The sequence below is a fragment of the Ovis aries genome, chromosome 5 (assembly GCF_016772045.2).
Source record: "Ovis aries strain OAR_USU_Benz2616 breed Rambouillet chromosome 5, ARS-UI_Ramb_v3.0, whole genome shotgun sequence".
NCBI classification, from domain to species: domain Eukaryota; kingdom Metazoa; phylum Chordata; class Mammalia; order Artiodactyla; family Bovidae; genus Ovis; species Ovis aries.
The window spans coordinates 1,462,674-1,485,883 of NC_056058.1; the positions used below are offsets into that span (position 1 = coordinate 1,462,674).

Below are 23,210 nucleotides of genomic sequence, written 5' to 3' on the forward strand. Positions count from 1 at the left end.
CACCATGCTTGTCCCATCTGAGTCCTCTTCACACCCAACAATAATTTTCCTTTTCAAACAAGTCCTGTGGTACCCGGATGAAGACCTGCCAAGGCCTGCCGCATTTGGAGTTATCACCATTGTCAAGGCCTAAATGGCCTTTCAGGATTGGGCCTGGCCTACCGCTGTGAACTTATCTTGGATTATCCTCTTCTTCTATTCCATTTCCTCTTCAGTTTTCTCAAACCCATTAAAACTGGAAAACAGAGTGTGTTACTTGACTCTTAGCTTGTCGGGGATGGTAGCCAAGACCGGCGTCTACTTCTGTTGCCTGCGCCTGCTGAGCCATAGCCCCCACGTGTGAGTGCGTCTCCATCTGAGTTGGCCAGGCTTATGTCCAGATCCGCAATGCCTGCTGGGAGCTCTACTGCCTGGAACACGGCATCCAGCCCGATGGCCAGATGCCAAGTGACAAGACTGTTGGGGGAGAGGACTCCTTCAACACCTTCTTCAGTGAGACAGGTGCTGGCAAGCACATGCCCAGAGCAGTGTTTGTAGACTTGGAACCGAGTCATTGATGAGGTGTGCACTGGCACCTACCGCCAGCTCTTCCACCCTGAGCAGCTCATCACAGGCAAAGAAGATGCTGCCAATAGCTATGCCCGAGGTTACTACAACACTGGCAAGGAAATCACTGACCTCGTCTTGGACCGAATTTGGAAACTGGCTGACCAGTGCACAGGTCTTCAGGGCTTCTTGGTTTTCCACAGCTTTCGTGGAGGAACTGCTTTTGGGTTCACCTCCCTGCTGATGGGACGTCTCTCTGTCAATTATGGCAAGAAGTCCAAGCTGGAGTTCTCCATTTACCCAGCCCCCCAGGTTTCCACAGCTGCAAGTGAGCCCTACAACTCCATCCTTACCACCCACACCATCCTGGAGCACTTGGATTGTGCCTTCACGGGAGACAATGAGGCCATCCATGACATCTGTTGTAGAAATCTTGATACTGAGTGCCCAACCTACATGAATCTTAATCTCCTTCTTGGCCAGATAGTGTCCTCCATCACTGCTTCCCTGAGGTTTGATGGTGCCCTGAATGTGGATCAGACAGAATTTCAGACCAACCTGGTGCCCTATCTCCGCATCCACTTCCCTCTGGCCACATCTGTCATCACTGCTGAGAAAGCCTACCCTGAACAGCTTTCTGTAGCAGAGATCACCAATGCTTGCTTTGAGCTAGCCAACCAGATGGGGGAATGCAACCCTCACCATGGTGAATACATGGCTTGCTCCTCCTGTTGTACTGTGGTGATGTTGTTCCCAAAGACGTTAATGCTGCCACTGCCACTAAGCATAGCATCCAGTTTGTGGATTGGTGCTCCACTGGCTTCAAGGTTGGCATTAATTATCAGCCTCCTACCGTGGTACCTGGTGGAGACCTGGCCAAAATAAAGTGAGCTGTGTGCATGCCGAGCAACACTACAGCCATCACTGAGGCCTGGGCTTGCCTGGACCACAAGTTTGACCTGATGCATGCCAAGCATGTCTTGGTTCACTGGTACGTGGGTGAGGGCATGGAGGAAGGAGAGTTTTCTGAGGCCCGTGAGGACATGGCTGCCCTCGAAAAGGATTATGAGGTTGTGTGGATTCTGTTGAAGGAGAAGCAGAGGAAGAAGGAGAGGAATACAAATTACCATTCCTTTGAGGCCTGCAGCATGTCATACTCAGAGCTTCAGCATTAGCTAGCTGACAGGCATAAAAACTTTGACTACACTGTCTTCGCTTTCAACTGTGATCATGGATTGCTTTTCCATGTGTATCTGTAAGACTTTTGTCCAGTCTCAAAATGAAGATTTTAAGGAAAAAAACAAAACAAAACACAAAACCCCCAGAACTGGATGTGGCTTCTACACCATTGCAGGGGTGAAAACATGTTTTACTTGTATCTACCCATGGTGGTACTCAAGACAGACCTGTGCTGTGTTACCCCTGGCTTGAGGACAACTGGGATCAGACAAGGGGAGGACTTGGGGGCAACAGGAATGGTCCCAGTTTCTGTAGTGCTGCAGGAAATCTGGGATTATCCACTAGCCTCAAACATCTCTAGTGTCTTACGAGCACACGACGTGACCCACCTGCGGGGAAGCCATAACGGTTATCTGCTTAGCTTTGGGAGAATTAAGCGGGAGCCTGCTCGAGATAGGGCAGTCGGGCGCGCACCGGCGACTCAACCTGCGCTCACGAGGCGCGGCGGGACGCGGCATCCGGCGCCCCACTCTCGTGCGAGCGCCCGGCCGGCTGACCCGAGGCGAGGAAGCGGGGGTCGCAGGGTGGGAGTTCGTTAGGGCAAAAGCGGGGTGCGGGACTGAGGCACGGGCACGGAGACCCCGCGTGGGTCCAAGCCCCAGGCCCAACGGCGGCAGGTAAGGAGCAGCGGCAGCGCGAAGGCCTCGGATGCGCCCCGGATACCGCGGAGGTGGCTTCGGGCGCACAAGCATGCCGTCCCGCAGCGCCCGCTTGGGCACGGACTGGCTCTAGGGAGAAGAGGAGTGCTGACGGCGCGAGGGCTGGGAGCCTGTGTACCTTCAGGCCGGGCAGGCCTGCGGAGAACACGCTAGGGACACCTCACCACAACCCTGAGCCCGAAACCCATAGAGTTCCTATAGAGAACTGGCCGCCGCCATTCCCCTCCCCCTTCTGAAGGGTAAGTCGAGAGCAGTTTGAAGGAAGACGCATGCGCAGGAAACTAAGCCCGCTAAGGCGCGCTAATCGCGGTAAGGCGCAGGCGCAAAACAGCCTAGTGGGTTTAAGGAGGTGGGTGGGGCTGAACCAAATACGCATGCGAATAAGAATTCGCTGGCGGGAGTGGGCCGGCTCGTACAACTACGCATGCGTCCGAGCTCTGTGTGACGCAAGAGGGCGGTGCGGGCACCTGGCTGCGCGTGCGCAGAGCTTGTTCAATGGGCCTTATTTAGGTTGCGCAGGCGCCCACTAGCCATTTCGTCTCAGCCGCGCCGAAGTTGTGTTTGCAGGTGAGTGTTTGTTGTTCGGTGTTTCCCACCCAGCGTCCCCCGAGGCTGTCAGTTTTGCGAGGATTGCTTGCCCCTAGGTCTGTGTAGAGCGTGAGGGTCTTTGGCAGGGTGAGGGCTGCCGTTAGGAGCCAGGAATGGTTCGCCGAGTTGCGGCAGGGCCGCTGAGGCCTGCAGGCCGCGCCGACTCTATTGTGTGAGATGTCGGAGGAGGCGGAGCGGAAGCGACCGCCGCCATTTCCTAGCCTCCACGCTGGCGCTAGGCCGGGTTCCCCCGCGGCTGGAGGCCACGGTACCTGGGGCGCAGAGCGGCTTCGGGCGTCCGGCTGCTGGCAAGTGGGACACCCGTTGCTACATTCGCTGGGGTCGGAACGTCCTCACGGGCTCGACCCATCCTGAGGCTCCGCGGGCAGGCGGGCCGCCACGAGAGCCGAGGGCTGTTTCATTTTAACGTTTTTCCAGGTCTGACTGCGGTCCCCCGTCTTGCAGTCTGATTCGACGCCAGCACCCACTAGGAGACCATGATGTTGGGCACCGAAGGCGGTGAGGGGTTCGTGGTGAAGGTCCGGGGCTTGCCTTGGTCTTGCTCTGCAGACGAAGTGCAGCGGTTTTTTTCTGGTGAGTCTGAAACGGAGGCTGGAGTTAAGCACCTGGGGCCGCAGGGCGGGCGAGCGAGGAGGCGACTGCAACGGCGGGGCCGAGCCCGTGGCGCCCCCTAGTGGGGCGCGGGCGGCAGCTGTTCCCGCTGTCGAGCGCGCCCAGCCGGCTGCGGTTACGCAATGGAAATTGCGAAAGCCCCACCCGCCAGGCGCTCTTGGGGGGGAATGCGGCCTCTGGTGGAATTTTTGTTTATCTTTCTAAGTATTTTTCTGTGGATGTCTTTTCTTACAAAGGATAAATGGGAATAGACCGGATTTTCCCCGCAATCTTGAAAAAATTTGCCGAGTAGCTCAGCAAATAACCTTACAAATTTAAACTGCTAAAACACTTTTCAAATTTGGGTATTGATTTGAAAAGGGGCATTCTGTTTCGGAAAAAGAAAATATCAATTCTTAGTTTAAGACAGTTTTCCTAGTCGGGGTTTGGTAATTGAAGAGTTCGTGGTCCGGCTTGCTTTGCAGTCGAGGGCACTGAAACTCGGGAAAGTTTGCTTGCCTATGTAGCTTTTTTCCAGTATGTAGGTTTCCTTGAATGTCTGCCAAATGCCCGTGTTCTCAGTGTAAGACTAGACTGAAAGATAATATTTGGAAGAAATTTACAGGTTGGAAGGATATTTGTAGTATTGACTTACTATCTGAATTCAGTGTATGTAACGGAAAACGACCTGTAAAACAAGAAGCAAGTACATTGGAAGCCACCTTGCAGTGAGCAAGACTGGGTTTGGCTTCAGCTGTGCCTTTGGAGCATTTTAGCTTGGTAACATTGATCCCCTTTCAGGTGAGTATTGGCCCTGCAGTTCGGATTTGAGCAAGAAACTGATGTTGCTTCTAGTAAGGTAAAACTGTCAAATACCCCGAATCAAAAGTCCAAACCAAGTGTATTCAGAAAAGACCATAGAATCACAAAGTCCAGATTGAAAAATGTGCTGAGGAGTTATTAAAAGTATGTTTAATGGACACACAGGAGTAATGAGTTGGAGATAAGTTCGGTAAGAAACTGCTTTGAATATTGGATTTTCTTGATGGATTGGGAATGTGTTTAGGGGAATAAAGTTTGGTCATGGGAGGAAAACTGCTTAATTACTAAGACACCTTAGGAGTTAGTAACAATGTTGCTCATTCTAGGTTTTGCAAATGACTTCCTTTGTAGTGGGGGTATGTATAGGCATTTTATCTGTATCACCCAGAGGTGGTTTTTCGTTTTAAATTCTGTATTAACGGTTGTTTTCTTTCCAGACTGCAAAATTCAAAATGGGGCTCAAGGTATTCGTTTCATCTACACCAGAGAAGGCAGACCGAGTGGAGAGGCTTTTGTTGAACTTGAATCAGAAGATGAAGTCAAATTGGCCCTGAAAAAAGACAGAGAAACTATGGGACACAGATATGTTGAAGGTTTGATTTACGTTGCCCTAGTAACAGTAAATAAAACATTAAACAAAATAGAAATCTATCTTACCCCTTCTGAATTTTAGGTATTTGACCGCATGGAAATGGTCATCTAAGAGTTTATGGCAGCTCTTCCTAGATTATCTAAAGACCCAGGAAGTCTGAACATTGTTCTATAACTTTCCGAAGTTGACTAATTCTAAGCACCTCTTTCAGTATTCAAGTCAAACAACGTTGAAATGGATTGGGTGTTGAAGCATACTGGTCCAAATAGTCCTGACACGGCCAATGATGGCTTTGTACGGCTTAGAGGACTCCCCTTTGGATGTAGCAAGGAAGAAATTGTTCAGTTCTTCTCAGGTATGTAGTCGTGTTTGTTGTTGAGCAGTGAGTTCTGGCTAGCAGCTGGCAACATGTGATTGAATAGACTTAAAAGTTGAGAAGCTTAGGTATTTAAATAGGTTGTGAGTATATGCAGATGTTTTCTTCTTCCTGGAGACCGTCAAATAATTTAAGCCCATCTTAAAGGTGGATTTAAGCCCATCTTAAAGGTGGATTAATTATTTCCAAAATGCTAACTTTGCTTATATTTAGTATTGTAGTTCAGAGTAGATCTTTGAGGATTGTCCTCAACAACTTAACTACTTTCCTCACATTGCTGTTCAGCAAAATGCTTCACCTTAAAGGTAAGATCCCTTCACATTAGATTAGTGTGTTAGGCTGCTGTAATTTATGGCAGGAGTCTGTATTGTAAGACACAGTAGGTCCTGGGGCCAGAAATGTCTCTAATAGTCTCATTCTGTTTATGCAAGAGAAAATAGGGAAACAATTAGCTCTAGCCAGGGAATTAAACTTACTGAAAGGAAGTGTAGGTTGAATGTAGTCTTAGTATCTGAAGTACAGAAACTGTTTTGAAATTGTTTTGGGCCTAAAGTATTTGAATGTTTAGCAGAATGTTAGAGCATATATTTTAAGTATTGTTGCTTAATATTCTTGATGTTATAAATTGGAATTAACAAATCCTTTCATGGTTTAGTGTAGTATGTATTAAAATTTTGACTATTAGATATGTATCAAGTCCTAATGTTTTGCCAGAATTTTTGAAATCAAGTCTATTTTTACTGTTTTTGTCTAAATTGGTGAGAATTGAATGCTATCTGTCAACATCGTTAAATATGAACATAATTTCATATCTTCTAGGAAAGTGCTTTAAGTCCTTTTTGTAAGCTTGGGAATGTATCCACGGAAAGGATTTTTCATAGACGGAATTTCCAGAAGTGAATCATACTACTATTAGAGAATAAGAGTGCATGATTGTGCTGTGTTAGATCAGTTGTTTGTTGAAAGCTTAGATTGTATGTTTGTCAATTGTATGACTAAGCAATGTTTCAATTTGTATATAAAATGTTTAAATATGTAATTTTTTAAAACTGAAGTTCCACTAACTTTAAAACATTGAAAAATATGAAATGAGGTAAAAGGTGTATCTTTGAATTTAGCAAAACTATTGTATTTAATGCTTGAAAATGTGTATAATTCTTGTATAATTCAACATTAAGTTGCATAGATAAATAAGTGTTCTTAATTGTTGAATTCTTAATGCATCCTGTGTTCAAAGTGTTTTCTTGTATACCATGTCATGGGATGTGTTAAGAATTGAGTTATAGTTTGTAATAATGGAACTTCATATTACTGCAATGCTTTTTTAAAGAGTACTTGTTGAAAGCATACCATTCACCTAAAGTTAAAATTCTGGTTTATTTAAAGCTATAAGAAGAATCATTTCTGGGCTTGTGATGTTAATATTGCCCCCCTACTGGGGTTATTTGTCCTTGGGTTGAAGGGTTGGAAATCGTGCCAAATGGGATAACATTGCCGGTGGACTTCCAGGGGAGGAGTACGGGGGAGGCCTTCGTGCAGTTTGCTTCACAGGAAATAGCTGAAAAGGCTCTAAAGAAACACAAGGAAAGAATAGGGCACAGGTGGGGATGGATGGTTGGTTGGATTTGTCACTTTTCTTATGGTAAACAATTAAATCCATATTCTCTCTGCTTAGAGTCAAGGGAAAAAATCTGATTTCAGAGTCTATTTGATATTTTGCCACAATTTTCAAACTTTTCCAGTGTCAAAAGTCTGATAGTACTTTCGGATTAAATTTTAGATTTTGAAATTGTCCCCAGTTAATTTGATCTACTTCACAATTTAGTAAGATTCCTAAGTAACCCCAGTCAGTGGAGTTGAGAGACTATGGTTTTAAAAATGTTAATGCAAACCTGGCTTTAGCTGTAATAACACCCACCTAGTAAATTAATATTACCATAAGAAAATGTGATACTTTCTGATCTTGTTTTTAAAGTTGAAATGCAACAAACTTTTTCTTGCTGTATAAATATTCTGCATATGTATTAATAAGCATAGCTTTCAAGAAATTGTCACAAAAGGTTTTATATTCTCTTTGCTTGTGACTATTTTTCATTGAAGCATGCGCTTACCTATGCTGATTCCTACTAAAAGCATAGGCTGGGGAATTTATTGGCGGAAGGATATGTGTAGTGTGGGCTAGACTGTTGGTGGAGGCTGGCTTTTTAGCCCACTTGCTATACATGATGCCAATGGATTTAAGACATGAAATGTTGAAAGTTGAGTGGAATTCTTTCCCTCCTGACACATTTACAGTACTCCTCTCTACCCCTAAGGTTGGGCGCTCTGCCTCAGAGGAGGATGTTTTTCTCCTATAAAGTTTACATTAAATCTTAAAATTGAGTGAATTTCTGGTCATTGCCTATGCAAATATAAGAAATCTGGCTTTAAATATTAGTCAGTTTCATGGCTATGACTTCATTGTTTTCTTGTGTAACTAAATACCTGTATGAAATGAACTAATGTTTTCTCTCCCTTCCCCACCTCCCTTCCTCACGAACAATGCTTTAGGTATATCGAAATCTTTAAGAGCAGTCGAGCTGAAGTTAGAACTCACTATGATCCACCACGAAAACTTATGGCCATGCAGCGACCAGGTCCCTATGACAGACCTGGGGCTGGCAGAGGGTACAACAGCATTGGACGAGGCGCGGGCTTTGAAAGGATGAGGCGTGGGGCTTACGGTGGAGGTAGGTAGACTGTGCGCGTGTCGTGAGGTCTGTTCTTTGTGAGTGTTTTCATGTGGTGATAGTCCTTTTTGTCTTTTCAGGTTATGGAGGCTATGATGATTATAATGGCTATAATGATGGCTATGGATTTGGGTCAGATAGATTCGGAAGAGGTAAGGTAAGAATTGAATTTCTCTTCTGAGGGATACTTACACTCTTGTTCATCTAGACCTCAATTACTGTTTTTCAGGAATGTCTGATCACAGATACGGGGATGGTGGCTCTACTTTCCAGAGCACAACAGGACACTGTGTACACATGCGGGGATTGCCTTACAGAGCCACTGAGAATGACATTTATAATGTAAGTGGAGGATGGGTTGGTGCATTGTCTATTTCAGTATAGCGGTAAAAACGTGGTGGTTCTAAAAGTGAAGCAGCATGTTAGAATTTTGCTTCTTGTAACAAGGTTTGATTTTGATTCTTTGAAATACCTTGTATTTAGTTTTTCTCACCACTCAACCCTGTGAGAGTACATATTGAAATTGGTCCTGATGGCAGAGTAACTGGTGAAGCAGATGTCGAGTTTGCAACTCACGAAGATGCTGTGGCAGCTATGTCGAAAGACAAAGCGAATATGCGTAAGTGTGATCTAAGGATTTTGGGGTCTCTCTACAGGTAGTGTGACTAATGATTATAGAGGAATACTGAGGATGTGAAAATTTTTGATCCAGTGATAGGGGTCTGTGGATCTTTAAAAAGTTAATTTGATAAGAACACTGACTTAAGGTATATGCTTGATTGACAGACTTAAGCTGTTTAGATGAATGCTTGACTGCTTTTTAAAACCTGCATGAATTAAATCACCTGAGAACAAGCAGCTAGGATTTTTATACTAAAAGTAATAAGTTCGCAGATCTACTTAAAAGAACTTAAAAAGAGCTTATTTTTCTTTAACCAACAAATGTTTTCAAACTTTTTTTTTCTCATTTCAGAACACAGATATGTAGAACTCTTCTTGAATTCTACAGCAGGAGCAAGCGGTGGTGCTTACGGTAGCCAAATGCTAGGAGGCATGGGTTTGTGTAAATATCACTTTAGTGTCTTTTTTTTAAGCTAACCTTGTATGCCTTTTCTCTCATTTCAGAACACAGATATGTAGAACTCTTCTTGAATTCTACAGCAGGAGCAAGCGGTGGTGCTTATGGTAGCCAAATGATGGGAGGCATGGGCTTGTGTAAATATCGTTAGTTTTTTTAAAAACCAAAACATTTATATCTATATAAGTGAATTTATATAAGTTAAGTTATTTATAAGGGGTTTAGCAAAATTTAGGCAAAGAAAAGTTTTTATTTGAATAGTATGCTTTTTTAAATGTCTGTGAGTTACATAAAATGCTTAGAATAGATAAGTTGGTTTGAAGTACTTTTGGGGGAGGGGCCTGTAGAAAGAAATTAGTTGTAAGTATGAAGTATAAGCCTAAAATATTTAGCAAAAAAGCACAGGATCAAACTAAATGGTTGGGCTTAATTAGGTGTTCAGGGATACCTGTGTATTGAAACACCCTTATTATATGGAACCATGGGGGGAGATCCCATTAAATCCAATTACGCAGTTTCATAAGGTGTGGTCAGAATGCCTCTACTTAAGGGAATGTGGATTCAGTCCTGCTATGTATGCTTTGGGCCTTGTGGTTTTTAAGTGTTTGACTAGCTCATACGATGGATAGAAAGGTAGTCTGGTCATAGGCAGTAGGCAGAAGGTGGTACAGCAGGCTCTAGTGATACTAAGATCAAGACTGGAAGAAAATAGATTTAGAATTACAAGCCGGGTACCACCAGGTACCACATTACATAAGAAACAGGGTTCTAATGTTGTCTTAACTTAACAGCAAACCAGTCCAGTTACGGTGGCCCGGCTAGCCAGCAGCTGAGCGGTGGCTATGGAGGCGGCTATGGGGGCCAGAGCAGCATGAGTGGATACGGTAAGTGTTCTTTTTTAAATATACTTAGAATAAGTTTAAGGCAGGTTTCTTTAGTTGGGAATGTTCAGGCTCCTTTTTTGGTAAAATTGGGTTATTAAATGTATGTTCTTGATCCTAATATAAATATTCAAATAGTTTAATTTTCAGAATCAATCATTGGGAGGGGGAAGTATTCTGTGAATTCAAAATAGTCAATATTGCAACTTTGAATAACGTTGAGCCAGAAAACATCTGCCTCCGTTTGTTAAAACATTAAAGTCTTTCTCTTTTTCTGTCTTTTTGTTAGCAGTAAATCCATGTTAGATGGAGGGAAAATTTAGACTGGTGGTTGGGTTCAAGACCGTATTTACTAGTCAGTTAACCTAGGATTGGTTTTATTAATTAATTTTTTCAGTTGGTCTAAAGAATGGTGATTTTGGTATTATAGTCTTACCCTACAAAATCCTTTTGCAGACCAAGTTTTACAGGAAAACTCCAGTGATTTTCAATCAAACATTGCATAGGTAAATATTTTCTCAAAAAATATAATTTAAATTCCCAATAGCAAATATTGATATGTTGTAATAACACTTTCTATAGCAGTCAATGGCTCTTATTTAACTCCATGGAGGCTGCCATCTTGGGCACAGTGAGTTGCCTTTAGTCCAACCTTGTCTCACTTCCTGCCCACCATGAATAGGAAAAGCAAGAGATTGCCCCTGTGCTCCCTATTCATACATGCCATTCGATGGACACATTGTGAATGTTTATGGTAAATTTTTTTTAAAATGCTTTGTTTAGCTTTAAAAACGACATGAAGTAATTTTGCAATTTTTGAAAAACACTAGTTTTCCTTTAAACTTTTTTCAACGTTGATCCTGAAGCATCCAAGTAAATGGTAGCACAAGAGTCTGGCAAGTTGGTACTGCAGAGAAAAGGGGTTTATTGAGACTTGTTTGGAGTCGGGAGTCCCTTTTCCCAAACATGCTTCTCGCCACTTGGACAGCAGCCATTTGTACTCGTATACTTTTTAAACTTTTTTTGGAATGCTATATTTTAGTTGACTGCTAATCTGATGCTTATCCTGACTTGTCAAATTGGTCTCTTTGCAGGCAGCCAAGGAGCAGTGAGCAGCAGCTACTACAGTAGCGGAAGCCGAGCATCTGTGGGAGTGAACGGAATGGGAGGGATGTCTAGCATGTCCAGTATGAGTGGTGGATGGGGAGTGTAACTGGCCCTGGTCACTGACTCTTGGTCAACATTTTTTTAAAGAAAAACTTAAGTTTTAACAGTTTTGCAATACAAGCTTGTGATTTATGCTTACTCTAAGTGGAAATCAGGATTGTTTTAAAGACTTAAGGTTCAGTATTTTTGAACACACATTCATCTAGGATGTAACAACTAGGTTGAGCGAACTATTACTGTTAAATAATTTTCAGCTTTTCTCAAGTTAGTTCTATTGTAGGATGTACTTAAGCAGTAAGTGTATTTAGGTTAAAGCAGTTGAATTATGTTAAATGTTGCTCTTACATCACATTACATTGAACACTGTCTGGATGCATGTTGAAAGACATGCTTTTTTTTTGTAAAACTCAATATAGGAGCTGTGTCTACAATTAAAAGTGAAACATTTGGCATGTTTGTTAATTCTAGTTTCATTTAATAACCTCTATGGCACGTAAGTTTAAGCTTTTTTTTAAGTTAATGGGGGAAATTTGACACGCAATACCAATACTTTAGGATTTTGGTCTTGGTGTTTGTATGAAATTCTGAGGCCTTGATTTAAATTTTCCATTGTATTGTGATTTTCCTTTCAGGTGTATTGCGCTAAGTGAAACTTGTCGAATAAACCTTCCTTTTAGAAACTGCACTTTGTCTGGTCTGTGCTTCAGGGTCATGTGGACTGTTTCTTGGTGCTTTCTTGCTGCCTGGGGCGTAGGTGAACAGTGGCCTGCCTCTCTGGCTGTGGCACACAGGCTTGGCAGTTGTGGCTGTTGTGGAGATGTCTTCAGACTTTTCCTTCCAGTACAACTGAAGGTAAATTAAGCTTTGGGATCCTGTGGAAGGTCGGTATGTTTGGCCTGGCTGCACAGGATGCGATCTGAATTGCCTTTGACTTGCTAAGCACTTGCACAAGGGCAAGGGGGAGGCAGAAGTGTCTTCTGTTATGCTCTGCATGTCTGTGGAAGCCTTAGCATGGCTTAGTAAGTGCCAGAGGCAATCTTGTGGCGTCTTTTGAATTTTGCTCCTTCTAGAAGGAGCTAGCTCATAGAGGACTTTGAAATGAGATTCAGTTTTTTGTTTTTGCTTCGCTCCTCAAAATCAAGTCTGCTTAGGAGCAAAATTACTTTATAAAGTATGAAGCTATCAAGTACTGAGAACAAATGATTAGTTTTAACTCTAATTGAAATCTTTATCCATAGGTAAAACTCAGTGTCATTTGCTAGGAAGGTAGTAAGCAATACAGATATAGTTCTAGAATTACCTTCAGACACTTAACACTGGGAATTTGGGAATTGCCGCTCATTCATCATCCCCCTAATGTAAACTGTTTGCTGCATGGAGGTTAGAATTCAGAATTGGAGCTGTGAACAAAGGCTTGTGCTGTTCAAAGCCATTTTTATTTGCTGACAGTGCTGAAGGGGGTGGTTAGTACGGTGAATGTAGAAAAACTGCTTAGAATGAGAGCATTTCTTGACGATTGCAGTTGGCAGCGCTGCACAGAGATACACTGAAGTACTCTGCGTATCCTCTTGCCCTTCCACGTGCTCTGAAAACGGGGTGCATACCTTCAGTTGGGTTGGGGATACAGAAGTACTCTAATGTTTATAAATTGTCTTCTGCAGGCTTGGAGAGAATTTTCTGGGGGTGCACTGCTCTAAACCTAGTAATGCCCTTGAGATCTTTACTTGGTCTGTGTCCGGGGAAATCAGGCACAAGGAGTGTTCTTCATCTTCCCTAGTCCTTTAGTTTTTGGTTTTTTAACAAGGAACATCTTTGTTGAAACTTGAAAAAATGCCTAGAAACATTGTGTTTGTTTGAAACACTGTACTCCATGGACCAGCATCTTCACCTGGGAGTTAGGAATGGTCAGTCTCCAAACTTGGTGTCATTTATCATGACCCTTACCCCTCCACAATCTCTATTTAAGCTGGAGAAACACTGCCTTTTATCTGTCCCTTGTTTGCCCAAGTAAGGGAAAGTTTGCCAAACCAGAAACTCAGGGTTCCAAAGTTCAGTTACATAATGGATGTCTTAAATTTTTCTCCATGCAGCTAGATATTTAGTGTCCGGCACAAGCACCCTTTGTGAATGGTGCTTGGGGCATGGGGGCAGGGGCAGGTTTAAGAAATCAGGATGATAAAGTGAGGTAGTGGTGGGAACTGTCAGAACTGTCTTGAAGCAGGAAGGTATCCTGTTCCCCTTCTGTGTGCAGATGAGACAGGCTGAGAAGTGACTTAACCTAAGGCTCCTCAGCAAGTTGGAGTAAAAATTGGGCACACTGCAAACAAGGTACAGATCTAATGCTAGACCAGTTGGCAGACGTGTGGTATGTGAACTTGGAGAAAGTTGGGCCCTGAATGAGGATAAGAAAGCTGCTCAGACTAGGTTAGGGAAGAGGAGAAAGTCCCTTTTTGCTGCCATGTGCTTCCTTAAATAGGACTAAAAAAATCTGCACTTTGGAATGAATGTAGCTTTGAAGCAGGGCACACGGTTTTGGAGGCTGGTCACACAGATCTGGGACCTAACGTCACCGAATCTTCCATGTTTCCCATCCATAACAGTGTATTTAGGTCAGCGGATGTGGAATCGGCTAGGCTGTGGGTGTGCCTTGTGCTAAGACAGAGTACAGAAGGAAGAGAGAGCCAGGCTCTCAAGCAGAAGCTGGACAGCCAAGGTCAGAACACTGGTGGGAGATGGACACTGAAAAGAGGCCTTGCCTACAGATGGGCTGACCTGGTTGTGTTACAGTGCTTGTTAAACTTCTGTAACCTGAATATTCAAGGCCATTAACTGGTGGAGGGAAGTTAGGGGTGTGTGTGTGTGTACCCTGAAATCCAAAATGACTGCCTGGCAGGTGTTTTTCTATGGGTGCCTCCATCTGTAATTAACTACACTAACTCCCTATTAGAGAAGGGAAGACATTCTGAGCTTTGGTGAGATACTTCCTCTAGGCCTGTTGATGAACTTTAACAGCTCAGCTTGTCCTTTATTCATCTGGGCAGCAGCCTGCACCCCAGAACCCAGCAAGCTCAGGCCTCTACCTCAGATGCGGCCACCCTCACTGAGGGCCTCTAGTCCTGAAACGGGGCTTGCTCTGGGCATCCTGTGAGGCTGACATAAGCTTCCTTATTTATACCAGAATGAAAAATAAACAGTTTTATTGCAGGGCTAATGATGGATATTCACAAGGGTATGAATTCTTGACTCTGAAGCAGGGGAAAGCGCGCTGGAGTAGGAGCGAGGAAAAGGACCTGATTACTACAACTAGCTGGGCTGCTGCAAAAGAGGTTAATTCTTTGGAAATTGAAAAACGATAATAGCAAAATCATGAAGTTACATCTGAACCAAAGCCGGTGCTGTCAAGTGAGAGTTTCAATCCAGAGGAGTTGATTCTGTATAGCTTGGAAAGGAGAGGCCTGTGTAGCTTCCAGTCCTGCGTGCTGCGTTCCAGAGGGCCAGCAGCTCAGCTTGGGAACCAACCTTCCAAGTCCCGGACCAACTCAAGACCCAGAGAGTTTGGCACTGTTCTGAGGCTGCCCACAGGCATGAAGGTAGGCTGGCAGCTGGTCTGGAAGGCAGGCCCTGCGGAGGCCCCTGCCTTAGGAGCTGGTGGAGGAGGAGCACCGCTGAAGGAGCAGGGTGTGGCAGCTGTCGCACACGCGGACTGGTCTCGGGTAGGAGGGCAGGGCCAGCTCATTGCTGGAGCACGCGTTGCAGAAGATGTGGCCGCAGTTCCGGCAGTGGTGCTGGAGGGTGAAAAGCGGCAGTTACCGACTGCTGTGCTGCCTGGGCCTGCACACCCACTCTAGCTGACCAACCTTTAAAGCTTAATATGCTACAATCCCTCCTCCAGAGGCTTGTATCATTTTGAAAGGGGGTTCTTCAAGACCTCATGTTTCCACATTTCTGTTCCTGTAAAATCCGGAGTGTTGGAGGGGGTGTCCAATGGCATGAGTAAGGTTCTTTTTCTTTGTGTTTATTGGACTTGACAACTCTCAGTGAGTTGGTAGTCAGTGATCCTTCAAGTGCCTGGGTATGTTCCCTGTAATTGCTGCATTCCACGGTGGTGACCCAAGGTTTCTTTAGCCAGCCACTCATGCTGCTGCTGCTGAGTCGCTTCAGGTGTGTCCGACTCTGTGCGACCCCATAGACGGCAGCCCACCAGGCTCCCCCGTCCCTGGGATTCTCCAGGCAAGAACGCTGGAGTGGGTTGCCATTTCCTTCTCCAATGCATGAAAATGAAAAGTGAAAATGAAGTTGCTCAGTCGTGTCCGACTCTCAGCGATCCCGTGGACTGCAGCCTACCAGGCTCCTCTGTCCATGGGATTTTCCAGGCAAGAGAACTGCAGTGGGGTGCCATTGCCTTCTCCAAGCCACTCATGAGAAGTCCTTTAATAAAGGCTCTCTATTTTGTGTGGCATCTGTATCTTGCCCTGCCCAACTGGTCAATCAAGGCCTGGTCAACCTTGGACTGAAAGCTGGGTCCAAGGTCACGTGTTCCTGGAACCTGAAGGTGGGCTACCCAGGTGGAGGCAGATTCACTGGACGCAAGTGCCCTGCCCAGATTGCCACCGGGAGGCCTGTCTTAAGACTAACTGCCCATAGGTTCCCTATAGATTCTGGTTTTGCCTAACTAGATTTTGGTCCTATTGCTCTCAAAGAATTTTCAGCTTATATACACACACACCTAGACCACTTCTGCAAACAAGCAGCCCCAACTCCCAAATTACTTACAGGACTGTGGTGGAGACAAGGCCTGTGCTAATGGGCTGAGGTCCCTGAAGGGGGCAGGCTGGGAAGTCATCTGCCAGCAGACCAGTCAGCATGAACCCAATGCAGCGAGCCTAGTCCTACGGGCCTTCTCCAGAACCAGGGCCCAGGCAAGGTACCAACTTAGTCCCTGGGCGAGCAAGTGGAGGGCTACCCCACATACCTTTCTCCGGGAAATGGAGAACTCCTTTTCACACTGCTTACAGTGTGTTGCTTCATCGTCTTTCAGCCAAGTATGGCCCTGAGGAAGAAAGAACACACAGTCCTATTTTATGGCTTGGCTCCTGATGAGCCTTTATCTATGTTCATCCTTCAGCCCAGCAGCCACTGTCCCTAATAGCACCTGGTTTGCCTTTGAGGGACTGCCTCTTCTCCACTAGAAGTGGTCCCAGGATTGTCCCCCACCCTGACCACAGCTGGAACTCATGTGCTGCAGCCTGCCTGTCCTGGGGCTTCCTTGTCTCTGCAGGTTGCCAGATTCTCTAGCCTCGCATTAACCTGAGACTCCTCCACTCCCTAAGACCGAGGTGATCAGAATCAGGGTCTGGTGCTTGTAACTCCATCCCTGGCTGAGACATCATCCAAACTGCCCCTAAACTGGCAGGAGGAAGATGGGCCAACACTGGCTGCCAGACCAGAAAATCTGTGACAGCAGTCCCCGCGAAGAAAGAAGGGCAACATGCTGCGGAGACAGGAGGTGCTTCTCCACACACACTGACGTCCTGATTCTCAGAGCTTCCTGGGGAAGCAGAGGAGGCAACTGAGGCTTAGAGAGATGCCTTTCTGAAAGTCTTTCTAAGGGAAAACCGAGATACGCATTTGCTCGGCTCAGAGACTGAGCTGTTTGAGGGTCAAGCGCCCCAGGCACCTTAATGGCGCCGTGGCGCTTCCTTGGTGACGCAGAGATATGACTAGGAGGTGCAGCACAGCCCCACCACGCTATCAGCCGGGGGCTCCACTGCTCCAGGAAGCTCCAGGGTCCCATTTCATGACTTCTATCCCCCCTCTAGCACTGTCAGCTGATATTATGTGCAAACACTTGTTTACATCTTCAGGGGACAAAAACAGCTCACAGCAATGACATCTAAGGAGCTTTTCAGTCTACAAGGGAGGCTAAAATAAAACTGACGTGAACTGCAAGTCCAGGACGCTGTTAGTTGCTATGACAATTTGCTGCTTCTGACCTGAGGTGGGCTGGTAATCAAGCGCCTAGAGACACAAGGGTCTCTGCTCCAGCGTGCGCTGCAGGGTCCCTTGGGAAGAGGGCTGTCTGTACATTGCTGCCAGAGCAGAGCTCAGGCTGAGGGTCAGAAACTCCTACCCTCTCCCACTCCACTCTCGGCCTCAGCAGGCTAGCTCCGCGCCACACTGGGCCACCTGGCCCACATGTCCCTGCTCTCTTAAGTGGCGTGTGCCATTCTGCCCTTCCCAGAATGGTTCAGAAACGTGGCCCAGCTGAGGGCTTAAGTGGTCCCTGGAAATGGCCCAGGGCACTTTAACGGGACAATGTGGCCTCTAGCACCTTACCTGGAGGGAAACGTCTTACTCTGATCATTAAAAAAAAAAAAAAAAAAAAAAGACAACCTGGATCTCTTTCTACCACATTTCATTTCCTTCATTAGGGCACCTATTATCTAGGTCTAACGTCAACCTGCAGCTGATGGCAGAGAGACCAGAACCAGAGGACCTTGACTCCTCCAGGACCAGTCCAGGCCCTGCCGCTTGTCCGCGCCACCATCTCAGCCTAGACACACAGTTCTGGGCAGCGTTTCCTTATCTGTAAATAAGTTATGGGAGCCAGGACTCAACCGCATATTCTCACCTGACTGCTGTGAGAGAACCTAAGAGCATGCCAAGAGCTGGCTGATAGCTACCAGTAGTGGTTCTTAATGACATTAATAGTCCAGTACCTTCAGTGCCTTATTTACTTCTTTGATGTCTTCCATCTTCAGCTTTGACCTTAGAAAAAGAGAGAGAGAAATTCATAGCCTCACTAAGAGAGACTTTCAAGCTCTCATGAAGTAAATCGACAGTCAACCTTTTGGCTTTGTGAGGGCAACAAGAGGAACGTGATAACATGAGTTCTTACAGAATAACTTCTTTCCACCTTTTTACCATCCCAGAGTCGTCTCACTGTATTGGCTCGTGTCTGGGGCGGTCTTGAGGCTGAGCCTCTGGACCGAATCTGGCCCAAGATACACGCTATTGAGTTGCGGCAGGGTTTAAAAAGGCTTTGAAACAGTTACAATCACTTAACACCTGAGAATGACCTCATCAAAGCCCATGTTTCTGGCTTCTCTGAGCAACTGTTCCCGCCTGTGACGTGTGCGAGGGGCAGGGGCACTCCCTCGCCAGGGGCGGGACCCCTCATCTGTAGGCCCCTCTGCCCCTCCTGCTGCTAGCTCTGTCTAGAACAGCCAGGCTCAGGGGGCACGGTTGCTTGTTCTTGTCCCATTCTCATTCATTAATGGAAGAATAATTCCTTCGTTCTCCACATAGAAGACAGGACCCAACATGGTCTAAAATGGCAGAATTGAGCCAGACAGAGGAGAGCACTATGTGTATGTCGAAGCCCTTCTTAAAGAGCTGAGGTTAGCTTAAACTCTCACAGGATTTGCCTAGTCTAAGTGTCAGAGAGGAAGGCTCTGAGGCACAGGTTAGACTTCTAGGGAAGGAAGAGGAAACCAAACATCAAAGCCTTGAAAGAAAACACCCTGTGGCCTCCAGGAATGCTGGCAGGGGCTCCTCCCCTCCCCGCCCGGCTACAGAAGCAGGCGGGTAGACCGACAGGGCCAGAGGCTGCCCGAGACACAGAACTTCCCTGAGAAACACGATTTGAGCATCCAGATGTGTCTGCAGCTGGTGGAGGCGTCTGACAGGAGGCTTTCCCTTCCCTGTCGTCTGGTGGGGGCTTGCACAAAGGAGGGAACGGGGAGAACCCACATCTCGCTGGCAGCGCTGACCCACCCCGGCTGTGAAGGGCACTCGGAAGGTGGAGGCTGCTCAGGGCAGGGGTGTCTTTCCAAGACCAGCCGTTGTCTGCTTTTCTGAGGCCTCGGCCTTACTAGGAGTGTCTCTCTAACTCTGCCGTTTGTCCAACATGAAGAGGACAGGCAGGAGGAGAGAAATGGGGCGAGCCATGTGAGAAGTGGGAGGGTGCCCTGAGGATGCCTCCCTCTCTCTCTAAATAACGCTCGCATCCAAGAAGCGGCAGCATGTCAGCGTCCACAGCTGGTTCTCAGTTTCAGGGAGCGCTCAGAGCTGGCCGGCGCTCTCTGAGAGCTGCCCCCAGGCGGGGGCGGTGCACGGCAAGCTCCGCCTGAAAGGGGGTAGGCAGCCTTCAGGGGAAGGGACCAGCGGCCCTGAGCTGGTCTAGTCTTTCTAGAAGAAAGACTGAATGGGAAAGGAGGGCGGATGGGCAGCATCATCACATTAAGCTACTGAGAAGACCGCCTTCTCATCAGAGCCGTAACATTCTCCCTTACACTTTGGTGGGCCAGCCCCCCGCACTGCTTGAGGCCTTCCAGCTCTGCAGACAGAAAGCTCCCAAGCTTGTGAACACCTGTGCACTACTCGAGTGTGTCTGATCTCCTCTCCACTGAGTTCCTGTCTCCGGCCAGTGTGTCCTGCTTCGGGCCTGAGCCAGGCTCTGCTGCTCACTGAGTCTGCACCAGGACTCAGGTGGGCCGTGAGTCAACCTGGGATCTCTGTGGAGGGACAGGAAAGAGGAACTCTCGTTCCTTTGACAGACAGCCCTGCTGGGGGCCAGGCCCACCTGCAAGGCAAGTGACAGAGAGGTAGAAACGGACTCCTGATGATTTTTTTGCTTAAGCCAGTTTGAACTGGATTTCTGTCACTCGCAACCAAGAGAGTTGTGACTGGAGAAGAAGTGACCCACTTTGTTTAAAAATGCAACAGTCACACAAATGGGCAAGTTCCACCGCCCGCGGTGTGACCTACCAGACTGTCCAGAACAACCTGGCAGGACTGGGACGTCAGGGAGGAGACCTGTGCAGTCAGAGGGCAGACGGAGCCGCAGGGCGTGCACTCCCGCAGTATCGCCCACCCGGCGGAGGCAGGCAGGCAGACTCTGGCAGATGCGAGTTTACAGGCTCCAGGGAGGGACGCGGTCGCCAGACTTGGACTGTGGCGGGCTCACAGTCTCAAGACACAGCACTCCCTCTGGAGCTAAACACACAACCCTCTTATCACCCATCTGGTTCCCCTGCGACATAGACAGTTTGTGACCGTAAGACTTCCGGTCACTAGAAAAGGGTGTTCTCGATGAATTAATTAACCCAAACCAGTGTTGTGTCCCTGAAGCCTGACTTCCTGGGCAGGGGGTTCCCCTTGAACAGCTGGCAGGCCTCCCTGACTGCCCTTCCCTCCTTGGATAAAAGGACACAGGTTTGCGGCTCGAGCGGTGCAGTGGGCGGGCTGGCGCGACTCTCTAGGGGGAGGGGGGCCCAGTGGCCCTGATGCGGGTGGCAGACAAGGGGAGCGGGTTTCTTACTGGCTGAGGTGCAGACCCATTTCCTGGAGGGCTTGCTCCTGCTCATCACAGATCTTCTGTAACTCTGCCTTCTCGTCCTGGAGCTCCCGCAGCTCCTAAAACAAACAAACCAGGTGCCTGACACAGAACTCAAAGTCCTTTTTTAAAAAAAAAGGTTTAGTCATCACAGTGACAAGCAGGTAGGAATGTTTCTTTTCTTTTCCTATTTTTCACTTTGGTCATGCCGCATGGCATGTAGGGTCTTAGTTCCTTGACCAGGGACTGAACCTTTACCCCTCTGCAGTGGAAGCATGGAGTCTTAGCCACTGGACCACCAGTGAAGTCCCTAGAAACAGTTTTGTTGTATCAGTCTCATTCACAACAGGGTTCTTTCGAGAAACACTTGTGTGTTTCTCCAGAATGGACAATTGGAAGAGAAGCGCTTCATGAGTGGCTCTGCAGTGTGGAATGTGGGGCAGGAAACATTCAAAACAGATTGGCACCGTGCAAAAAAAGTTTTTTCTGTTTCTATTAAAAGTCAGATTTATATCAGGGAAAGCTAGTTTATAGGATAAACTGTTTTTTGGAAAGAGCTGGTCAACATTTTCTGAAAATAAATGAGCAAGGCTGATGAAAGCCAAGATCTGGGATCTCCTTCATAGCCCTGAGGGTGGCAAGTCCTTCCAGGGGCCCTGAGCCATGGAGCGAAGCTCAGCAGGGACGATGCTGATGACTGTAAACTGGGGTGAGCGCACCTTGAGGACACAGGCTGGTGAGGGCAGAGACGAAGACCCGGAAAAGTAACTTGGTTTTCAGGGCTGATCCCAGGGCAAGCAGCAGGGCTTAAGGCCCGAGTGGTGGGCAGTTCCCACCTCAGCCACCCCTCGGCCTTCTGCCCCGGAGACCGTTTAACAAGGGCTCACAAGGCTTCCCAGTGAGGTCAGATATGCTGTCTTGTTCCTTTTGCAGGGTGCGTGTAATTCAAATCTTAGACCAAAGTATTCTGAAGTGAAGGGGGAGTGTTCCATCATGCAGAACTTTCTAGAAGTCCTTTCCTCCCATCTCTGAGCTTGAGTAGCTCCTGGAAAGCTCTCTCCTCACTAGCAACCCCCATGCTGGGCCTAGCAGGCTCTCCCATGAGGGACTCTAGGTACTCTCCAATAGAAATCAAAGGGCTTTTACCTCAGACTGCAGTGGTGCCCGTTACCGTGCTCAACAAGACAAAACCCGTGTCTGGGAACCGCCCCAGCGGCACGGGGAGGCCGTCTGGGGTCGCTGCCCAAGCCCTCCTTCCTCTGCTGCCACACCTGGGGCACACAGCCCCTCTCTGGTCTTTCACCGTGACGGCCCCTCACACTTCCGGCGGCTCTGCACGGCTGGCCCTGGCTCACCACCCAGTTCTCTGCCTGTCACTCTCTTCCCAGGCCACCCTCCACCCCACTGTGGGGACACGCTCCTGCTTTCTTCTCTTCATAGCCCTCAACACTGAATCTCTCTGGTTTGCTCGCTCTTTGTCTTTTCCTCCTGAAGCAGAGGCTCCGAGGATGTGGGAACAGGGTCCCAGACCCAGGGCCGGCGTGTGCACAGCGGGGACGGACTCTGCAGCCACAGGTTGAAGAGCCATGCGTGCGTCTCACTTGCTGGCTGGGAGGCTCTTGGGCAGGAGTTTCTGGAGATCTGGAAGCTCTTTTTCTCCCCAAGACAGCCCACCTTACCTTTTTTAACCCTTCTACTTGTTGTAGCTCTGCTCGGAGTAAAGAGGAAGTGTCTTTCTCATGCTGTAACTCTCTCTGAAGAGCTTGTCTTTGTTCTTTTTCTGATTTCAGCTCTTTCTCTAGACTTGCGCTGTTTTTGCACAGGGAACTTGAGTTAGTCTCAATGAGAGATCTTCATGGAAAAGCACAATCCACAGCCCGAGTCACCACATCAGAGACAGGGGATTCACAGCAATGTGAACTGTGATGTGAGCATACAGACCCTTCCACAAAGCATAGAAATAAGGCTCCCGCTCCCCCAGGGCCATCTGCACCTCCGTAAGAAAGACCAGGAGTACGCCAAGGAAGGCAGGCACAGGCGCATATCTGACAGTTACACAAATGGAAAGGGAGGGAAAGAGCGCTAACACTTGTGGCTGCACACAGAACCTACTACTGAGATGGAGATATTTATTCTGCAACACTTATCCTGCTTTTTAAAGGGGCCAGCTAACAGTGGAGGATACTGGGGGGCTCGGGACAAGGAGGAAGCTACTAAGGGGTGGGGGTGACTTTCAGTTTAATCCTGATGCCTTGCTCACCAGCTGAGTAGCCTTGGGGACTACACTGAGCCCCCATGAAGTCATTTTTCTCATTTGTGAAGCGGGGAATAGACACTTCATCTCTCATCCTAGTCCTAGCCTTGCAGGGGTCACCTGTGAAGTGGGGCACTGCCCCACTTGGGAGATGGCCTCCCCAGTCCTTGCCACACCACGAAGCCACCCGCTGCCTCTGGGGCTCCTACCACTGCTCATGCAGCTGGGCAAGCTGCTGCTGCAGGGCGCTGCTCCTCCCACCGAGCTCCTGCTGCAGCTTGCGGCTCCGCTCCTCGGCCCCCTGCCTCGCGCTCTCTGAGTGCCGTAACC

General features: G+C 47.4%; 2 protein-coding genes and 1 pseudogene across 15 annotated transcripts in view; 2 read left to right on the top strand and 1 right to left on the bottom strand.

Annotated features, from left to right (window-relative positions):
* The first annotated feature begins 394 nt into the window (after positions 1–394).
* Positions 395–1,684, top strand: LOC114114979 (tubulin alpha-1A chain-like; annotated as a pseudogene).
* Positions 716–11,974, top strand: HNRNPH1 (heterogeneous nuclear ribonucleoprotein H1). Of its 13 annotated transcripts, XM_012177619.4 has the most exons (14): positions 2,977–3,011; positions 3,471–3,626; positions 4,904–5,059; positions 5,270–5,413; positions 6,897–7,035; positions 7,985–8,163; positions 8,244–8,315; positions 8,372–8,505; positions 8,647–8,782; positions 9,137–9,196; positions 9,289–9,378; positions 10,033–10,125; positions 10,579–10,628; positions 11,217–11,393. In XM_012177619.4, exons 2-13 carry the CDS (start codon positions 3,530–3,532, stop codon positions 10,626–10,628), a joined length of 1,350 nt encoding a protein of 449 aa, XP_012033009.1. In that variant the 5' UTR covers positions 2,977–3,011; positions 3,471–3,529; the 3' UTR covers positions 11,217–11,393. The 13 variants fall into 13 exon arrangements, with proteins under 13 accessions (XP_060271330.1, XP_012033009.1, XP_042106797.1 ...); XM_060415347.1 differs by lacking the exons at positions 2,977–3,011; positions 10,579–10,628 and adding an exon at positions 716–2,683 and having other exon boundaries at positions 3,498–3,626; positions 11,217–11,974; XM_042250863.1 differs by lacking the exon at positions 10,579–10,628 and having other exon boundaries at positions 2,977–3,340; positions 11,217–11,974.
* A 2,495-nt stretch (positions 11,975–14,469) lies between these two features.
* Positions 14,470–23,210, bottom strand: part of RUFY1 (RUN and FYVE domain containing 1) — a 66,023-nt gene continuing 57,282 nt past the window's right edge. For both annotated transcript variants that reach the window (XM_015095732.3, XM_015095731.3), the window contains exons 13-18: positions 23,090–23,209; positions 22,306–22,435; positions 20,612–20,706; positions 18,009–18,057; positions 16,262–16,339; positions 14,470–15,074 (exon numbers count right to left, since the gene is read on the bottom strand). In XM_015095732.3, coding sequence (XP_014951218.2) covers positions 14,928–15,074; positions 16,262–16,339; positions 18,009–18,057; positions 20,612–20,706; positions 22,306–22,435; positions 23,090–23,209 — 619 coding nt within the window. In that variant the 3' untranslated portion in view covers positions 14,470–14,927. The remainder of the gene's footprint in view (positions 15,075–16,261; positions 16,340–18,008; positions 18,058–20,611; positions 20,707–22,305; positions 22,436–23,089; position 23,210) is intronic.